This window comes from Emydura macquarii, unplaced genomic scaffold (assembly GCF_026122565.2).
Source record: "Emydura macquarii macquarii isolate MOO-44397 ecotype Brisbane River unplaced genomic scaffold, CSIRO-AGI_Emac_v2 contig_1390, whole genome shotgun sequence".
Lineage (NCBI taxonomy): Eukaryota > Metazoa > Chordata > Testudines > Chelidae > Emydura > Emydura macquarii.
The window spans coordinates 21,558,729-21,577,059 of NW_027131527.1; the positions used below are offsets into that span (position 1 = coordinate 21,558,729).

At 37.6% G+C, this 18,331-nt stretch overlaps 1 protein-coding gene across 4 annotated transcripts in view; it reads left to right on the forward strand.

Moving 5' to 3' along the window:
* TBC1D12 (TBC1 domain family member 12) overlaps positions 1-18,331 on the forward strand; it is an 86,702-nt gene that overhangs the window by 59,322 nt on the left and 9,049 nt on the right. For all 4 annotated transcript variants that reach the window (XM_067552843.1, XM_067552844.1, XM_067552845.1 and 1 more), the window contains 4 exons: positions 1,502-1,584; positions 10,033-10,150; positions 10,534-10,640; positions 12,513-12,593. In XM_067552843.1, coding sequence (XP_067408944.1) covers positions 1,502-1,584; positions 10,033-10,150; positions 10,534-10,640; positions 12,513-12,593 — 389 coding nt within the window. The remainder of the gene's footprint in view (positions 1-1,501; positions 1,585-10,032; positions 10,151-10,533; positions 10,641-12,512; positions 12,594-18,331) is intronic.

Here is an 18,331-nt window from a genome sequence, read left to right on the forward strand (position 1 = left end):
TTATCTTAAGGCTCAGTATTTATCTTAAGGCAATCTTCAGACTATAATGTTTTTCAGTAATTTGGGTGTGCTAAAATATGATGAACCTTCCACCTCCCTTTGTGGAGGCTGAGATAATTTCTAATGTTCCCAAAAGACTAGGAAACCAGAGGTTGTTTCTAAACTACTGTGCTGTTACCATGTGGCACCACATTACACAAGCCAGCATTAACTTTGAAATACTAAATACAATAAGAAGTAGACATTTGAGAAGATAATTAAAGGAGCAATATATAATCCTCTCTGATTTTTTTTGTTCTGTATTCTTTGAGTTGTTGGAATTTTTCTATGCATTTCAAATAATTAAGACTCAGTTAATTCATCACTTGGCTGATTTAACTTTCATTATCAATTGGAAAAAAAAACTAACCTGCATTTATGCAATTCCACCTTAAACCTCTGGCAAACTTATACCACTATTTATTAGAGTATTTTAATTTCCCCAGACGTATGCAAGCTTAGTCACTGGTGTGAGGCAGTAGACTTCTAGTATTTTCTTTCGATATGTGAACAAAAACTCTCCAGGTCCATACACCTTAATGAAAATGAACCATGAAACAAAGTATAGAATGAGTGCTTTAATGTCATACAGAGCTTCTTGTATGTCATTAAAAGTTCCATAATAAGTTTGAGATTTCACTAAGTTAAAATAACTTTGTTCTAGATGAGCAAAAGTATTTTTTCTAGTAAAGGAATCCCTTACTTTCAAGCATGACCCAGTGAAATTAATTCTGCAGCTTCATGAAGGCCATTCTAGCAGATGTTTTCATAGCCTTGCCAGTGTGTATCTTTCTTTCTCTATATTTCAACAGGTATTGGTTGTACATGGAAGTATATAACTAGAAACAGCTTATTGGCAAGACCTAAAATATGTTGATATATGTAAGGCCTGTAGTTCATAGTGAAGTACCAAGTTTTACAATAATATAAAAATCTGTGTCTTAATGGAAGTTCTGGATTATTGCCTTGTAGAGATAATCTGGTTCTTAAGGGATATTTTTGTGCACATCACACACAAAATGCAATTACACTTGGTAGTGTTTGACAAACTTATTATCAATTTCAGCAAAGAGCAATGATTGGAATGGGCATGGAGTGCCTCTAACTTGGAGTTTGTTACTCAGCAACTGGGTTGAAAGGAAGGATGACTTTATTATTATGGAACTGGATTGGCACTCAGGAGATCTGGGTTCTGTTCCTGGCTCTGCCACAGTCTGATATCAAGTCACTTAGTCCCTTTACTAATTGTAAGGAGCATAAGAGCCAATACATTAAAAAAATACTTGTCTGCTAGATTGGTGAAACATTTGTTTATAAATATAGTGGACTTCATTTTCCATTATTGACATTTAGGCACATAATATAATCATAAAGCTCACCTTAAAAAGGAGAGAGAAATCAGTCTGTCTTGAAATGGTCCAGAATGTCTCATATATTGAATTCAGAAATCACTTGTTTTCAGAAATCTTCCTGCCAAATCCATAGAGGAGGCTTTACGTCACAGACAAGAATATGATGAAATGGTGGCAGAGGCAAAAAAACGAGGTATGTTAGAATTGTATTACTATGCTTATAGTTAGCTATCTTCTATAGCAAAAATGAGTGAATTGAGGACATATTTAGCTTCTAGGCCAGTATTTACATTAAAGACTACATTTCTGAACTAATACTATAGCTGTTGTGCTCCAAAACTCTCAGGCACACTCAGTTTAAAACCAGAACACCAGTCTCAACTTGTAGCCTTCTAAATTTCATCACTGCTGTGAATAAGTGGGTTCTTTATGCTGAATGTAGTCTCCAACTCCTAAAAGGACACCTGATTTAACGTTTCGTGCAGTATGATCAGTTGGAAACTTCCTAGATGCTTAAATCTTCCCAGCTGCTCCAGCACTGCTCTCATAATTGCTGTTACTTGGTTAGTTAGGGAGAGATCTTCAAAAGGGCATAAGCCCTTGTGAATGCCAAGGAACTTCAAAGAGCACGTGTATGCAAACCCCAGCTTGTCCATGTGCATATTGAAGACTTTACTTTTGCACCTCCTTTTATTTTTGATGTTGCTGTTAATATTGGATCATCTAAACAAACCTTTATTCTTCTAAGTATGTAAACCACAAAATAGTATCTAAAAGCCCCTGAGCTGCCTGTAAATTAGTCATATAGGTAGGTATGTGCATTGTCACAATAAACCAGAATTATTACTACTAATAACTTCCATTGCAGTAGCACTGAAAACTCCAAGTCAGAATTGGGGCTCTGTTGTCTTATGTGGAATCTCGTGTCCCAGTAGTTCCTTTTTAGTTGCATGTGAATGCAGTGTTTGCAGGATCAAGCACAAAGTTGGTGATATTTTACCACCTGAGAAATAGTAAGCTATGGTTATATATTTTTCCTACAATTGTAAATACAAGTGTAGCATCTTGTAGTATTATACACTATTATGGGTATGTCAGTCCATGGGAATAATTTGTATAGAAAATGCATAATGAATAACAAAAAGGCTCTTGCAGCATTTGAGTACTAAACAAAATGTACTTTAAAAAGGCTGTACATAAAAAAAAAATTGGAAGTGTTCACAAGGGATAGAGTTAAACTTGTGTGTACTTAACTTTGACAGTTCTGACTTGTCAGTGCTTAACCATGTAAGTTTTTAATGTCGCTTTTAATTTCCTAGACATTTTTTTTAAAAAGAAAAGATAGACATTATCAGGATGCCCTGGCCTATCCTATATTAAGGAGCCCCTCTTTTATGCTCATTAGGACCTGCAAAGCTTTACACTACAAAGATACATGGAGACCAAGGGTAGGGCTTCATTCCTTGCAGATCTAAAAGATGTGCAGTGAATAAGGCAATAGACTGCAGATTTTTGCCCCATTCACTGTATACCTTGCAAAAGGTGCACTGGATTAGATGAGGACTCCTGCAGACCTTGCTATTGTTAACTGTGCATGGCATGATTCACACTCGATGAAATGCATTGTTTCATTGTTCTAGTGCATGCTAGATAATGTGCTGCATAGTTTACCTTCAGCTTCAATAAAAAGTGGTTAAAAAAATGACACTTCAATGGAACATGTCAAATTATCAGTGCTTTTAACACACCTGAATCCAGATCAATTTTCAGAGTACCATTTCCTTCAGTACCACAACATATTCTCAGTGCCAGGCCAAACTTCAGTATTTTACAGTTAGTCATTTAGGTGCGAGAGCTTTTTCTCTTCTAAAAAGCAATGAGGAGGATAAAGGATCCTTTTTATCATAGTAAAATAATTTTGCTTTTTGTACAGTCAAGAATAGCTGAATGGTTTTGCTTAAACCTTTTTTTTTTTTTTTTTTTAAGTCATCTTCCTGGCAGAGACAAAGCCTGTTTAAAATTTAATCCCAATAGGTGAAAGTTGCAGAAAACAGAGTAACTAAAAGTGGGCTTAGAATGGAGATGTTTTTGGGTTTTAACTATGGCTGTCAAGCGATTAAAAAAATTAATCTCAATTAATCGTGCTGTTAAACAATAATAGAATACCATTTATTTAAATATTTTTGGATGTTTTCTATATTTTCAAAAATTGTTGGTTTTAATTACAACACAATAGAAAGGGTACGGTGCTCACTTTATTGTTTATTACAAATATTTGCATTGTAAAAAAACAAAAGAAATAGTATTTTAATTTACCTCATACAAGTACTATAGTACAATCTCTTTATCGTGATAGTTGAACTTACAAATGTAGAATTATGTAAAAAAAAAAAAAAAGCACTCAAAAATAAAACAATGTAAAACTTTAGATCCTACAAGTCCACTCAGTCCTACTTCTTGTTCAGCCACTCGCTAAGACAAACAAGTTTGTTTACATTTGCAGGAGATAATGCTGCCCACTTCTTGTTTACAATGTTACCTGAAAGTGAGGACAGGTATTTGCATGGCATTGTTGTAGCCAATGTCGCAAGATATTTACGTGCCGGATATGCTAAACTTCCGTATGCCTCTTTATGCTTCTACCACCATTCGAGCAGACATGCTTCCATGCTGATGATGGGTTCTGCTCGATAATAATCCAAAGCAGTGCGGACTGACACACGTTCATTTTCAACAGCTGAGTCAGATACCACCAACAGAAGTTTGATTTTCTTTTTTGGTGATTTGAGCTCTTTAGTTTCCGCATCAGTGTTGCTTTTTTAAGACTTCTGACAGCATGTTCCACACCTTGTTTCGCTCAGATTTTTGGAAGGCACTTGAGATCCTTAAACCTTGGGTCAAGTGTTGTAGCTGTTTTTAGAAATCTCACCTTGGTACCTTCTTTGCGTTGTGTCAAATCTGTAGTGAATGTGTTCTTAAATCGAACAACACATGCTGGGTCATCATCTGAAACTGCCATAACCTGAAATATATGGTAGAATATGGGGTAAAACTAAAGAGCAGGAGACCTACAATTTTCCCCCAAGAAGTTGTCTCAAATTTAACACATTTTTTTTAACGACCATCATTAGCATGGAAGCATTCTCAAGCATGTCCTCTGGAATCATGGCCAAAGATGAAGGGGCATATGAATGTTTAGCATATCTGGTATGTAAACATCTTGTGACACTGTCTACAACAATGCCATGCGAACGCCTGTTTTCACTTTCAGGTGACACTGTAAACAAGAAGCACGGGTCAGCATTATCTCATGTAAATATAAACAAACTTTTTTGTCTTAGTGATTGGCTGAACAAGAAATAGGACTGAGTGGACTTGTAGGCTCTAACGATTTACATTGTTTGGTTTTGGAGTGCAGTTATATAACAAAAGTTTACATTTATAAATTGCATTTTCATGATAGAGATTGCACTACAGTACTTGTATGAGGTGAATTGAAAAGTACTATTTCTTTTGTTTTTTGCAGTGTAAATATTTGTAATAAAAAGTAATCTAAAGTGAGCACTATATACTTTGTATTCTATGTTGTAATTGAAATCAATATATTTGATAATTTGGGAAAACATCCAAAAATATTTAACTTAAATTGGTGTTCTGTTATTGTTTAACAGTGTGATTAATCATGATTAATTTTGTAATCAAGTTAACTGCAATTGACAGCCCTAGTTTTAACCTTTAATGTTGTTGCTACAATTTACGGTAGTTTCATTGGGATTGATGGAATTCTCCAGTTGATGAGAAGTACTGTAAAGTCAGATGCTCAGGACATACAGATACAATAGAGGTAAAAAAACATGCTACTGGCAGAACATGGTGTAGAACTCATTTTACCAGACATTCTATATACAGCAATGCTAATAAAGCTAAAGGAGTGCTTCTGTTTGTATTAATTGTCATCAGATTTCTGTTGGTCCAAACTTACTGGCTCTATTTAATTAACTTGGAAATTTGTAATAACCTATAATCTTTGAGTAGATTATTTAAATCCTCTGGGGTTTCTCTGAAGATTAATTAAAATTCTGATATGCTAAACATCTTCTAAAACAGAAGAGTTTCCTGGGTTGTCAGAGACTTTGCTGTAAGAAGAGACAGCTTTTTGATTGTGTGTGTTCCCCAGTTTGCATTAAAATAATCTCAGAAGGAAACACTTTATAAAATTATACAGTACTATACAATAATCTAAAAATAGATTGTCACTCATGGATTGAGGAGAAATCTCACACCTTTAAAGTTCTTAAATTTTGAAAACCAGCAGTAGATGTTGGGCCCTATTCTTTATGAAGTATTTACACTGCTACTGGACTAACAATCGATTGTTTTCTGAATACAGTTGGACAAAGAGTTCTCTTGGGATTGTGATTTGCTGTTTGGGAATGCGCATGATGGCTGAAGAGGAAGTAGCAATGTTTCTAACACTGTTCCTTAATCATATCATCTAAAGAGAGACTGTCCTGTTTTAAAAAAAAAAAAAAAAAAAAAAACCCACACAATTTTTATGTGCTAACTTGTACCAACACAACTCTTCCACATTAAAGAATAAAAACAATATGTTAATGTGTTAAAGTGCAGCCATTTGATTATGTGGAATTGCACACACTACACATACTGAAAGGGAGTGTCTGTTTTGAAAAGTGACAGATAGTACCTCCTTACTAGGCAGATCTGCTCCTTGTGCATATGGGTCACATTCACTAACTTCAGTGACACAAATTGAGCTATTATTGTGCTTTTCCTCTCATTAGCTTAGCAGAGTCAAAACAACTTTATTACCAGGGTTCTTTTCTAGGTTCCAACAGAGAATAATGAAACCTATGATTAAATACAAAATTAAAGACCGTCAGATAGTTGCATATATGCAGTTGGGGGAATATTATTTTCCTGCAGAACCTTTGGACTAGGCTGGTACGTGGTGGTGTATTTTTACTGCCACTTCTTCTAAGCTGCCATCTTTTGCTCTAGAATCTCAGCTAGCTTTATTTATTTATTTATTTCAACTAAGCCTCTTTTATGGCTGTGAAGAGAACTTCAAAATGTGAACAGCATATAATTAATATAGCAATGTCTGGCTGAGTCTGAAACATTTCTGAGAGATATGAAGTGCCCTGTGTATCTCAGTGAGGTCTTTAACTCAGATGCCCACTGGTAATTTTCAGTGTCTACATTGTTACATGCTTTCATGAGCAATGGAATAGTTAAGAAGGGAGAGATGGGATAATAAGTCTGCACAGCGTACTGTAACACTTCTCATTGTGGCACCAGGGTAGCATTTGGAAGATACAATTGCTTCTCTTCTTACAACTCCTCCCCCCCCCACCCCGCCCCAAAACAAGAAGACGCCAAGGCTAAGAGCCCACAAGGAATCTGAAGCCGACTGTGGGAAGCTAACTCCAAAGAAGCCAGCAGAACCCAGGGGCCTATTCAAATCCCGCTGAAGGAGTCAGTGAAGCAGTGAGAGCAAGCATTGTATTTTGAACATTGACATATTCTGAGTGGTGCCTGTTTTTTGGCAACTAACACAGGACAAAATAGAGCTTGGAAGAGGAGCACCTCCCCTCACTAAATTGACAACAAAGGAGTTTGAATAGAGGGGGTGGACTAAACCTGTGAGGAATTTATAATCTCAAACAAGATCTTAACAGCTAAAACTAAAATCAGGTGTTGGAATATGAGAACCATGTGGGGCACTGGGAAACTGAGTCAGGTAGTTAGAGAAATGATCAGTTCAGTATTAGTATTCTAGCAGTGAGTGAAATGAGATGAACTGGATGTAGAAGACTCTGTTTAGACCGGATCACAGTACTCTGTTCAGGAGGAGAAGATATTCATATAGCAGAAGTTGGAGTACTCTTTGACAAAAAGACAACACAGGCTTTGAAGAAATGGCAACCAATTGACTTACGAATTATAACAGCATGTTTTTTTTACAAATCATGCTAAAGTAACTAACATCCAGTGTTACGTATCTACCTATGAATATGATGAACCAGTAAAAGATGCATTCTGCAGCAGGTTGCAAGATGTTCTAAACCAGGTCCATGATTGTGATGTTATTCTGGTTATGGGTGATATTAATGCCCAAACCACAACCTTGGACAGGAGCATTGCATTAGTAAGCACAGAATTGAGAGGCATACAGACGACAGTGAAAGATTTACTAAACTGCATAGTATGAATAACTTGTACATTGGGGGAACACTTCCCCTTATCTCAGAAAACACAAACTAACATGGAATTACCAAGAAACAATTGGATCGCATTGATGTCAGCAGACAGTGGAGAAGTGATCATTTTAGTGATGTCTGATGGGTAACTGCCATAACTGCACTTGGACCAGGAGGCTCAAGGAAAGAAGAGTGGATACAGGCATGCACATGGAAATTGACTGAAGAAAGAAAAGTTTAAGAGGCAAGCACAGGTGACATGATCAGAACAATTAATACATGCTGCATCAAGTTAAAGAAATTGTATTGGAAAGATGAGAGAATGGCTTGACAAAAAAACAGCTGAAAACACACCAGAGCTATTCTAAAAGCAACAGATGGAAGATATTTAATGAAAGTAGAACAAAAGGAACAATGGCGAGAATATTTGAATACAGTACTCATCCAACCATTCCAATTGATGGAGGTGAAGGTGAAGAATTAAATATCTCACTGCTAGAAATTTCAGAAGCAGAAATAGAGGAAGCAATTAAGCAGCGAGGGGGAAAAAAGGCAAAGTCCCTGGTCAAGATAAGATCACTGCTGAAATGCATAAAGCTGGGAATAGGTGGTGGTAATGGAAAAACATGAACTTTGTAATATAGTTTGGGGTAGAGAATTCTGCCCAAAGGAGTGGGAGACAGGTGTGATCTGTAAATTCCAAAAAAGGAAATTTACTGATGTTCAGCAACTGGTGGGGAATAATGTTACTTTCTGTGCTGGAAAAGTGTTCTGTAGTGTACTATTGGAAAAAAACCCAAAACTGGTCATAGATGGAAAAACTGCATCCTGAGTAAACAGGCTTTAGACAAAAAGATTGTGTATAGACCACATCTTCACCCTGAGAGGATTGATTGAGAAAAGCCTTGCTTACTGGAGAATAGTAATCTTGAACACTATAGATTTCACCAAAAATGTTGACTCCATTCATAGAGTTGCTATGGAAGACCTTGGAACAATATAGGCTTCCTATTAAGATAGTGACATGGATCAAAGTGCTATATGAAGGTTCAAAATGCTGTGTAGCTCCAAAGTGGAGAGACCGATTTGATATAGTACTGGAGTGCAACAGGGATGCATTTCATCACTTCTCTTCATTTTGATAGATTACATGAAGTGAAAAGCAACATGAAGGGAAGAACAAGAATTATATTCAGTAGAGAAAAACTTCAGGATCTCACCTTTTTTCAGATGACGACGTGTTCTATTGGACATGTGATGATGCTATGAAAAATACCACTACCAATGACAAATGTGAGGCCACCAAAGTAGGGTTAAGAATTAGCCAGAAGAAAACCAAAGTAGTGATCAGTGAAACAGGAGTTGGCTGTGATGGTGCATATGTGATTGATAGTGAAGAATACAGTGTGGTTAATAAGTTTGTATATCTTGGAAGTAGTTAGTGCTGATGGCCAACTCCATAAGGGAGTGGTAGGCAAGTGCAGCATTTTCAATGCTATCAGATGTCTGGAAAAGCAATAAGATTCTCACATGAACCAAAATCAAGTTCTGTGGTGCCATTGTGACACCCACATTATGTGCTTCTGAAACTTGGCAAATGCTAGAAATCTACAACGGGAAACTTAATCCATTCCACCAGAGATGCTTGTGAAGAATACTTGGTGTTTGCTTATGGGATAAAGTAATTAACACTGATGTGTGTCACGAAGGACTGGCCAGCAGACTGTAGAGACAATTATTTGAGAAAGAAGGTTGTAGTAGTCTAGACATCTTGTTGTAGAGATGTCAAACTGTATTCCTAGAAAAGCCCTTGATTGGATACCACCTGGGGGAAGACAGAAAAGAGGAAGGCAATAGATGATACATAAGAAAACCATTGAGAAAGATGCCACTGTCATGGAAACAAACTATAATGGCGCAAGAAACATGGCATTAGAAAGAATGGATTGCATTGTGTAACAAATCACGAGAAGCACTCACCCCACTTCCCAGTTTGACCCTTTGGGGTTGATGCATGAGAGGAAAAGACAGCTTGATTCTCAGACTCTAAGACTGATTTGCATGGTTGGCAATTGGAGAAAAACATTTTATGATAAACTGAGCACATTTGACATGGAAATAATTTATCTATAGTAAACATGGACCACTGCATTGCTCTTTTTATAATCACTTTTCAAAGCAGGACTACACTTTAAGCTAACTCTGAGGCTTGTAAGAAGGCCTATATATGTGTAAATCACTTGCCTTCTAGGGAAATTAGTTTATTTAAAGAACAAATTTGATATCTGCTTTCAATATCTAAAGAAGACATATGAAAAATACATTTGCATATGAACTCTTAGTGAAAGCTATCAGAATAGTTAACTATCCAATTCAGTGCTCCGACAGTATTATGCACTAAAACATTGTCTATTTAATAGAAATTAAAGAAGCACATAAAAGGAAAAGAATAATGAAAGAACGATTCAAGCAAGAAGAGAATATTGCTAGTGCTATGGTGATTTGGATCAATGAAATACTACCTAACTGGGAAGGCATGTGAGTAAACACGTTTTCTAGTGTAAGTCTAATGGAAATGTGGTTTATTTTCCCCTCTTAGAATTCAGAAGAACCACCCATTTCATGTTCTTCTTCCCTGCTCCTGACAAAGTTGGACTGATCCTCCTAGCCAAAGAAGGTTTATAGCCCACCATTAGTGCTTTAAATATGATAAGGAATCATTAGAACAACATGAGATGTTGCTTCCAGTGGGCTGCTAGCGTAGTTCTTTCATTGTGGTCTTACTCTTTGTCAGTCCAAGGGCATAAGCAGAGAGCTTCGAATTTTGACTAGGGTAGTAGCATGTTATGTTATTGCTAAACTGCTCACTGAGGTCAGGAAACAGAAATTGCTAAATTTCCTTTGTTTTTTTTTTTCCCTAGGCGTACTACCCGAAGAGTTCGAGAACTGTGGTGGCAGGGGTTACCCCCAAGTGTTCGTGGCAAAGTCTGGAGTCTAGCTATAGGAAATGAATTAAATATTACTCATGGTGCGTGTCATGTATACATACATGATCACATTTTTATGCAAAGTTCTTTAACTTCGTTTATCCAAACTAGTACCGATCCCCTCTTTCTTTTCCCTCTGTTTGCTGTCTCTGATATGGGGGATGATCCCTTTTACTGATCAGGTAAATCAGAAATTTTGCACTTTGCCACTGAATGGTTGTCAGCTTATATGAGGATTTTTTCTTTTAAAAAGGTCAGAATAGAGTGAGTTTAATAGTTTTTTAAATGAAGAAAAAAGTAAGGTTCAAAGAAAAGCATTGACACCTTAATGATGTGTTCACTTATTATAGAAATAATACTTCACAATCTCATAAGCGGAGTCCTCTGTGAGCTATGAAGATTTTTTGTTTCCATTCTAAACACCTCTTTTCATTGCTTTGTAACTGATGTATAAAAATATATTCTGCATCACACCTTTGAGTATAAAGGCATGTTTCCCCCTCCAAATATCCATCAAGGAAAGTTTACTTGTGGTTAAAAATCTAAGTTGAGAACTGAATTCAGGTATTTGTAATTTTTTGTGCAGGTAGGGGGAATGCTTAGATAATATATACTTAAATGACTGTGGTTATATGCGCTAATGACCTGCAGCTCTTTTAGAAAAGAATAAAAAGGCTGAGTTTTATGTTTAAAACTTGGTGGTCATTGCATATGTACACTAACTTTAGTCACAAGTTTTAAATGTTGAACTGCTTCAAAACTATTTTGGTGCATCAGGCACCTAGCCTAGGCTTTTAAATAAATACCTGTGTTTGCAAAAGCATAACATCCACCTAGGTATTGTTCTATTCCTTATATATTGTACATACTAGTAACAAGTACTCTGCCTGTTTTTTTTAAATAAAGTGCTCTCATGGGTCAGGTGCCATGGACTGTTAGTGAATAGCAAAGAAAACAGCAAACTAACTTTATCTAGCAAAAAGGCAGAAGAGCCCTTCTAAATTTTGATAAAGCAACTACACAGAGGAGAAGCTCTGATATGCAAATGCCAAAGCCAAAGCTTGGTAAAGAAGAGTCCAGACTCAACTCCCTGACAATTTTTTTTTTATTTGTAGTGACAAATAAATCTTCCAATTCCAAACACACTAAAAGGAGCAGTTTGGGTAGGCCAAGACAATTCTGCAGGTTTAAAAAGCAGTGTACAGTCAATCATTGATTGGTTGCAAATTCGCAAGTGCTTTATAATAATTATCGATTTTAATGGAAATGTCAAAGTAAATTTACTAGCTTTTCATTCTAAAAATCATAAATGAAGGATCTTGAGCTTTACATAAGACGTAAAGAAAATTTGGTGAGACTAAGGAAGTATGATGATACATGACATGGAACAGAGAATAATTGATCACCATCTTCATTATAATAGCCTTTAACATAGTTGAAGACTCTTATTAGGGCCCCCCTCAGTCGTCTTTTCTCAAGACTAAACATGCCCAATTTTTTAACCTTTCCTCATAGGACAGGTTCACTAAGCCCTTTATCATTTTTGTTGCTCTCCTCTGGACTCTTTCTAGTTTGTCCTCATCTTTCCCAGAACTGGACACAGTACTCTTCTGCTTGTATAAGTGGGTTTATTTCAATAAATGTGTAATGAAAACAAGGATTTGTTTCTATACCCTCTTCTGTAATTTGAATGTTCATCACCAAACAAAGGGTAATACAGTACATATGCTAGAACTCTATGTATGTACAACTATAATGTAGAGAAATTTTAGTAACCTCATCTAATGGATTTTCTCATTTTAAGATCCTAAATTTTAGATTTTTTTGGCGGGATGGGGAATTGAGAGCAGAACTAAAGAGCACTGTTTTGAAGATATTTCATTATGGTTTTGTGTGTTGGCTTTATTTTGCAGAACTCTATGAAATTTTCTTATCCAGAGCCAAGGAACGATGGAGAAGCTTCAGTGAGACACATTCAGAGAATGATTTAGAAGGTGTGTTCTTACAATGATACCAAACACTATTGGAGGGTTTTTTGTATAGTTTGACATATTGATGGGCAAATGTCTGAAGGCTCAAAGGTTCAGTTCAGATGAGAATTAAAACCTCCAGATTTTCAGTGCATCCAGGCCCAGATTCTTTGATATTACTTTCTTGTAGCATGTCACGGAGTGGATGTCCTCTAGTGCTCCCCATGCCAAGAGAGATGCCTGCAAAAAGACATGTTGCCATGAGCAGTTTTTTAATTTAATTTTCAAATGAATGTTTTTCCTTTGTTTTTTGAAAATCCAGGACCAGTGACAGTCTATCCAAAAGTCTAGTAGATCAAGCACAAAAAGAGCCAGAAGATCCTAAATTCTAGTACCATCTCTGCAATCGTCTAGCCTTGCTTGTGTGGTTCTCGTAGTATCTAAATGCTTCACAGACATAAATGAATGTGTCCTTATAAGAGCCCTGAGACAGAGGAAAGTATTAGCTACCATTTTACAGATGGGGAGCTGACAGATGAAGAAATTGTGATTTGCCTGAGGTCCCCCTCCTAGTTTGGTTCCTAATCGCAAGACCCTCTTGCCACTAAAATTGGGGTAGTAACACTTGCTTATATACAAATACCTGGTAATTTTAAATTCTCTGTATTTTCCAATTTTATCTATGGTATATATCATTGTCCCCAATTTCTTCAGTGCATATTGCAGAAATGGCTTACTTTTATTGTAGAAAAAATCATCAAGTATTTATTGATTGTACTGATATTTTACCTATAAAATGTGATTTCATGTAATTATTTTTAGGTTCTATTGTTTAAGTAGGGGTAATTTTTTTAGCGGTTACTAAAATCGTTACTGCAGTAACAATCATTTTGTATTTTCAAAACACACCAGATCAAAAATACAGCAATCATGTGAAAATGAAAAATATTTTTGTCCACATTTCTGCTTAGTCCATCCTGATTTCCAGAGTTTCTTTGCCAGTAAATTACTCAGGCTTTCCTCAGTCCACATCTGTGACTAATCTGAGGCAAACTGTTTTTAAAAATCTTTGTGTATATGAGCATGACACTAAGCCTGATTATCTTTGGCATATGTTTAAATGACTTGGATATCCTTTTTGCTTTTGCACCTCATTAACACCACCAGTTTGTTGTAAATTTTTTTACTATAGTATCACCTTTCAAGCAGAATGTTCGGTTGCTTATTTTGAGACCCTTAAAAAGGAAAAGTGGGGCTCTAGCTCCAGTTTAATGTATTCATATTGCATTTATGTTGCTTTTCTTATAAATGTCCAAGGAAAGTCCAAACCAAATGGGTTTGAAGTATGGTGTCTCTTCTCCTCCTCCTCCTCCCCCCCCTTCCTTCTGTATTTTCAGGAGCAAGATGTTAATGACTGGGTAGAGAAGTCCAGAAAATACCAGAGATTTTACCTTATGTATTTGGATTGGCCTTAAATTTTTGAGCAAAATATTCATCTTTTCTTTACATCTTTCCAAAAGTCTTGCTAATCTCATGTATTTTCAAGTTTTTCTTTATTCTTTTCCTCAAATAACTTTCTACCCTTTAAATATTGGCAGGTTTGGCTACTTCCCACTTTCTGTTGGTGTAGTATTTATTTCACTGAAGAGCATTTATTAATGGAAATCTAAGTTTTGACCTATTCTGAATTTTAAACAGATTTAATAGAAGAAAAGAAAATTTTAAGTGACTTTTTTGTAGTCCAGTAAGATTAAAAAAAAAAAACCCACCCTGTTAAGAGCCAACTTGGAATGAGTTACAGAAATTAATATTAATTTTCCATTTTACTTGATTTATTTAAAACTAACACTCCTGTTTTCATGGCAGTCTGGTTTCTGACTCTTGTCTTTAAGCACGCTGCCATATTAGTGCCATGATGACTTGATGTTAAACAGTTCTTGGTGGTTGCTGCTAACCAATTAAAAAAACGAGTTGTCAGTTCTTGAATTACTAGAATGACAGTAATGGGTTAGTAAAGTGGCTGTTAACTCTGGTTCTCCTTCATTACATTGCCTGCAGAGCCCCACTATAGAGGTTGTGTGACTCTAGCCATGTGACCCTACAACTGATTTTCAACAGGAGTCTGCAATTAAAGGGCCTAATACCAACATGGAGGTTGCAAGCTGGGTGGCTTGTGTTACCCTGATTTTTTTAATTGATCAGGCCATGTTCCAGGTATCAGTGGGCAGAAATCTATTGGGTTTTTGTTTTTGGTGAGAACTGGAGAAATCTTCATAGACTACCTGGCAGTGGTCAGTCCCTGGTACTGCTTTTAAAAAAAAAAAAAACAAAAAAAACCTAAGAGCAGTACCATGTACTTTCAGGGGTTGTAGGAACCCGTTCTTTGTCTTAAAGCTTGTCTATATGGCCTAACAGTGCAGACTGCAGGGGTGTAAATTGCAGCATGCACTACAGTGTTGTGCTGTAACTGGCTTGTGTTTACCCTACTAGTGTGAACTAAAGAGTACCTAATTAGTGTAAACCTAATCCTGGCACACTATTGCAAACTAGGTAACCTTTAGTTCATGCTAATGATCTTCATGGAGCAGTTACAGTGCAACACTTTATGTGCTTCAGCTCACACCCAGATAGTCCACCATGTGGGGCCACATGATCATCAATGTGGTACTGAAGGGGTTGTCTGTCGTCAGCTGTCATAGATTCACTTGTACCAGTAGCACTGGTTCAGTCTACCACTGACTACTGGGTACCGTGCCTCAGTATGGAGCCCTGTACTGCCAGGCTGTGTGCTTCAGTACTGACGTCAGTGGTACTGATTCCTATTGCTTCACAATCTGCTTTCATGATTCTTGTGGATATAATGATTATTCTGGAACTGGAGTCTCCTCTACTGGACTGTCCTCTGGTTTCCTCAGGTTCCAAGTCCCTTCAGTTACTGGAAACAAGGGAACCTGGTCATGCAGATATTTTCAGTATAATGAAACTAGGAGATCCCGGTCCCTAGTGAGGGACACTCATCAGTATGTAAAATCAGGGCGGACGAGATTATCTTCAACCCCATTGTAGAAGCTTTACTATTCTGATTCCTCATCCTCTTGTGTTAGTGGAAGATCTTGTCTGTGAGTTTTTTTTTCATCACATTCTCCAAGTTTAGCTCCAGAAATGGAGGTGAACAGGACTCCTCACCATAGGACTCCTTGAGGATCTCAAACATTGTGGCATCAGCTTTGTGGCATCACATGCCCACCTGCTTTATCTTACAGAAAGTGGCTGTGGCTTTCCAGATCCAGGTCAAGAAACAGATTGTGAGCTTCTAAAGAACCACTGAAGTCTATGCCTGCTTCAAGACCAGCTGGTCACACAAGAATTTTTACAGGTCTTCATTCTGGAGAGGATTAAGATCTGTTAGAAGAACATGATGCTCAGTCCATCCCTTTGACTATCTGCTCTTCATCTGCTGATGTTGTCATTCCTTCTACCCCTTTTACAATTGACTGTTTCGGAGCTTTTCAGAATTTGCTTAAGAGGATGGTAGAGACCTTAGATTCCTCTTGAGGTTGCTCAGAAACAGTTTCAAACTTTTTGACTTTTTACACTTAGTGTCTCAGGGCCATTTGGCCATGCTAATCAATGAGGATGTCCTTGAAGCTACTAGAGAACTGTGACAGACCCCTGCTTCAGTTGGGGCAACATCTAAGAATGGATGGCAAATTTCAAGTTCCTCTGAAAGGATTTGAATGTTTCTTTTCTGATCCAACCCTAATGTCTTTAGTTGTTACAGCTGCTCGCAAAAGGTCTAAACAATCTGGCATCCTTAAATCAACTCTGAGAGAGGAGCCCAAAAGGACGGATCTTTGTGGGAGAAAAGTGTAAAATTATTTGGCTGTCCTTCAGGTATGGATGAGTAATTATCAAGCTATTTTGGCTAAATATGACTTTTTACTGTGGGACAGGTCATGCAGCTGAGCAAGAAACTCCTTCAAGACATTTAGTTCTTCCCTAATATGGCCTCAGAAGGCCAATTGGTAGCAAAGATTACTCTACAGGTGTCTTTAGATGCTTCCTACTACAGCTAGAACAGTGGCTACAGCAGTAAGTATTCATAGAACTTCCTTGGCTGCAGTTGTTGGGAATTCCAAAAGACCAATCCACAATCAAGGACATAGCTTTTGAGGGCTCTGACCTTTTTACCTTGAAGACAGATGAGGCACACCATATGTTGAAAGAACAAAGAGTATCTCTTCATTTTCTTGGCCTATATGTCCTCACTGAAAGAGGAAGCAGCATAAACCTCCATCTTTCTCTTCACAGAACCTCCAGTGCCGTCATATCAGTACCATCCAAAAGCACCAGATGCTTGTAAGAGATGCTGCCTTATTGACAGGCACAGCCCATTTGTCATCAGGTTAGAGACTACAGATTTCATGGTAGGGACAAGATTTATGGAACAGATTGCAAGGATCTTTACCCCTTCCTCCCTTTGGTAATTCTCTCCTTTTTTTGCAGAACCATGGCTTGCAGTTATGACTGATGGATGGGTGTGGGATGTTGTTCAGCAAGGATATTCGATCCAGTTCAAGTCCACACCAATTCCACACCTCCATACACCCTTTCACCACAATCGACTGCAGGTGGAGATACTCTTCTCTTCAGCAGTATGTGACTGAGATGGTGCCTCCAAGATTCTGTGGCAAGGGGTCCTGTTCCCACTACTGTCTTGTTCCAAAAATTAGGAAAGATGGTGCCCATTTTTGATGTCAGACATCTCAAGGTCATTCATGGAGACAAATTTTCAAATAGTAACCCTCTCTTCCATAATTCCTTCCCGACATACTGTGAACTGGCTTGGAACTCTCAACTTATTTTCATATGGTGATTCACCTGCTCTCACACACTTTTTGCTCATTCATGTTCAATGGTCAACACTACTATGTCAGTGTTCTACCATTTTGATTTTTCAACAGCTCCAAGGGTATTTACCAAATACCTTTCAGTGATGATAGTTTACCTCAGGAGATGAAGCCTGCATGTATGTCAGCCTGGGATCAACCAGTTGTCGAAAGAGAACCTTCTCACCAGGTTGCCAAAGACATTTAATATGTTATCCAACTCTGTCAGCCTGAGCTTCAGGTCCAATCGGGGGGGGGGAGGGGGGGAAATGTAGTCCCTCCCACTCAGTAATAGAATTTATAGGAGCAAGATGGCCGCCTGATTTTGCCAGGGTATTTCTGTTTCAGAAATTTTGCATAACAACTCGTATTTTGAACTTCTACTCCCAGCCAAGACCTTGGTGAAAGTCCCCGTCAGTTTAGTGGTCACATGGCAGCATGTACTTACGTGACTCCATATGCAAGACTATGCCTTTGCCCCCTTTTGGGGGGTGGGGTAGGGGATTTAAGATCAGTTCGAGACACAATAAACCTTCAGCTGCTTCCTCCAAAGATGGTGGCATCTCTTCACTAGTCTCTTTCAGCCACCTCCCTATCAAAGACTCTATTATACCAGATTCATCCAAGCAAGGATAGGGTGTGCATATGGATAGATTTCAGATCTTGTGGGAATTGTGCTTAAACATGCTCATGTTGGAGCTGAGAGCAATTTGTGTAGCTTGCACACTGTTCCTGCCCATGCTCCAGAACATCAAAATCCAGATCCTAACTGAAACTACAACGGGGATGTATTCTATCAACATGCAAGATCTTCCCCTCTGTGTCAAGAAGTGATTTTCTTGTGGGAATGAAGCATTCTCCATTGTATCAACT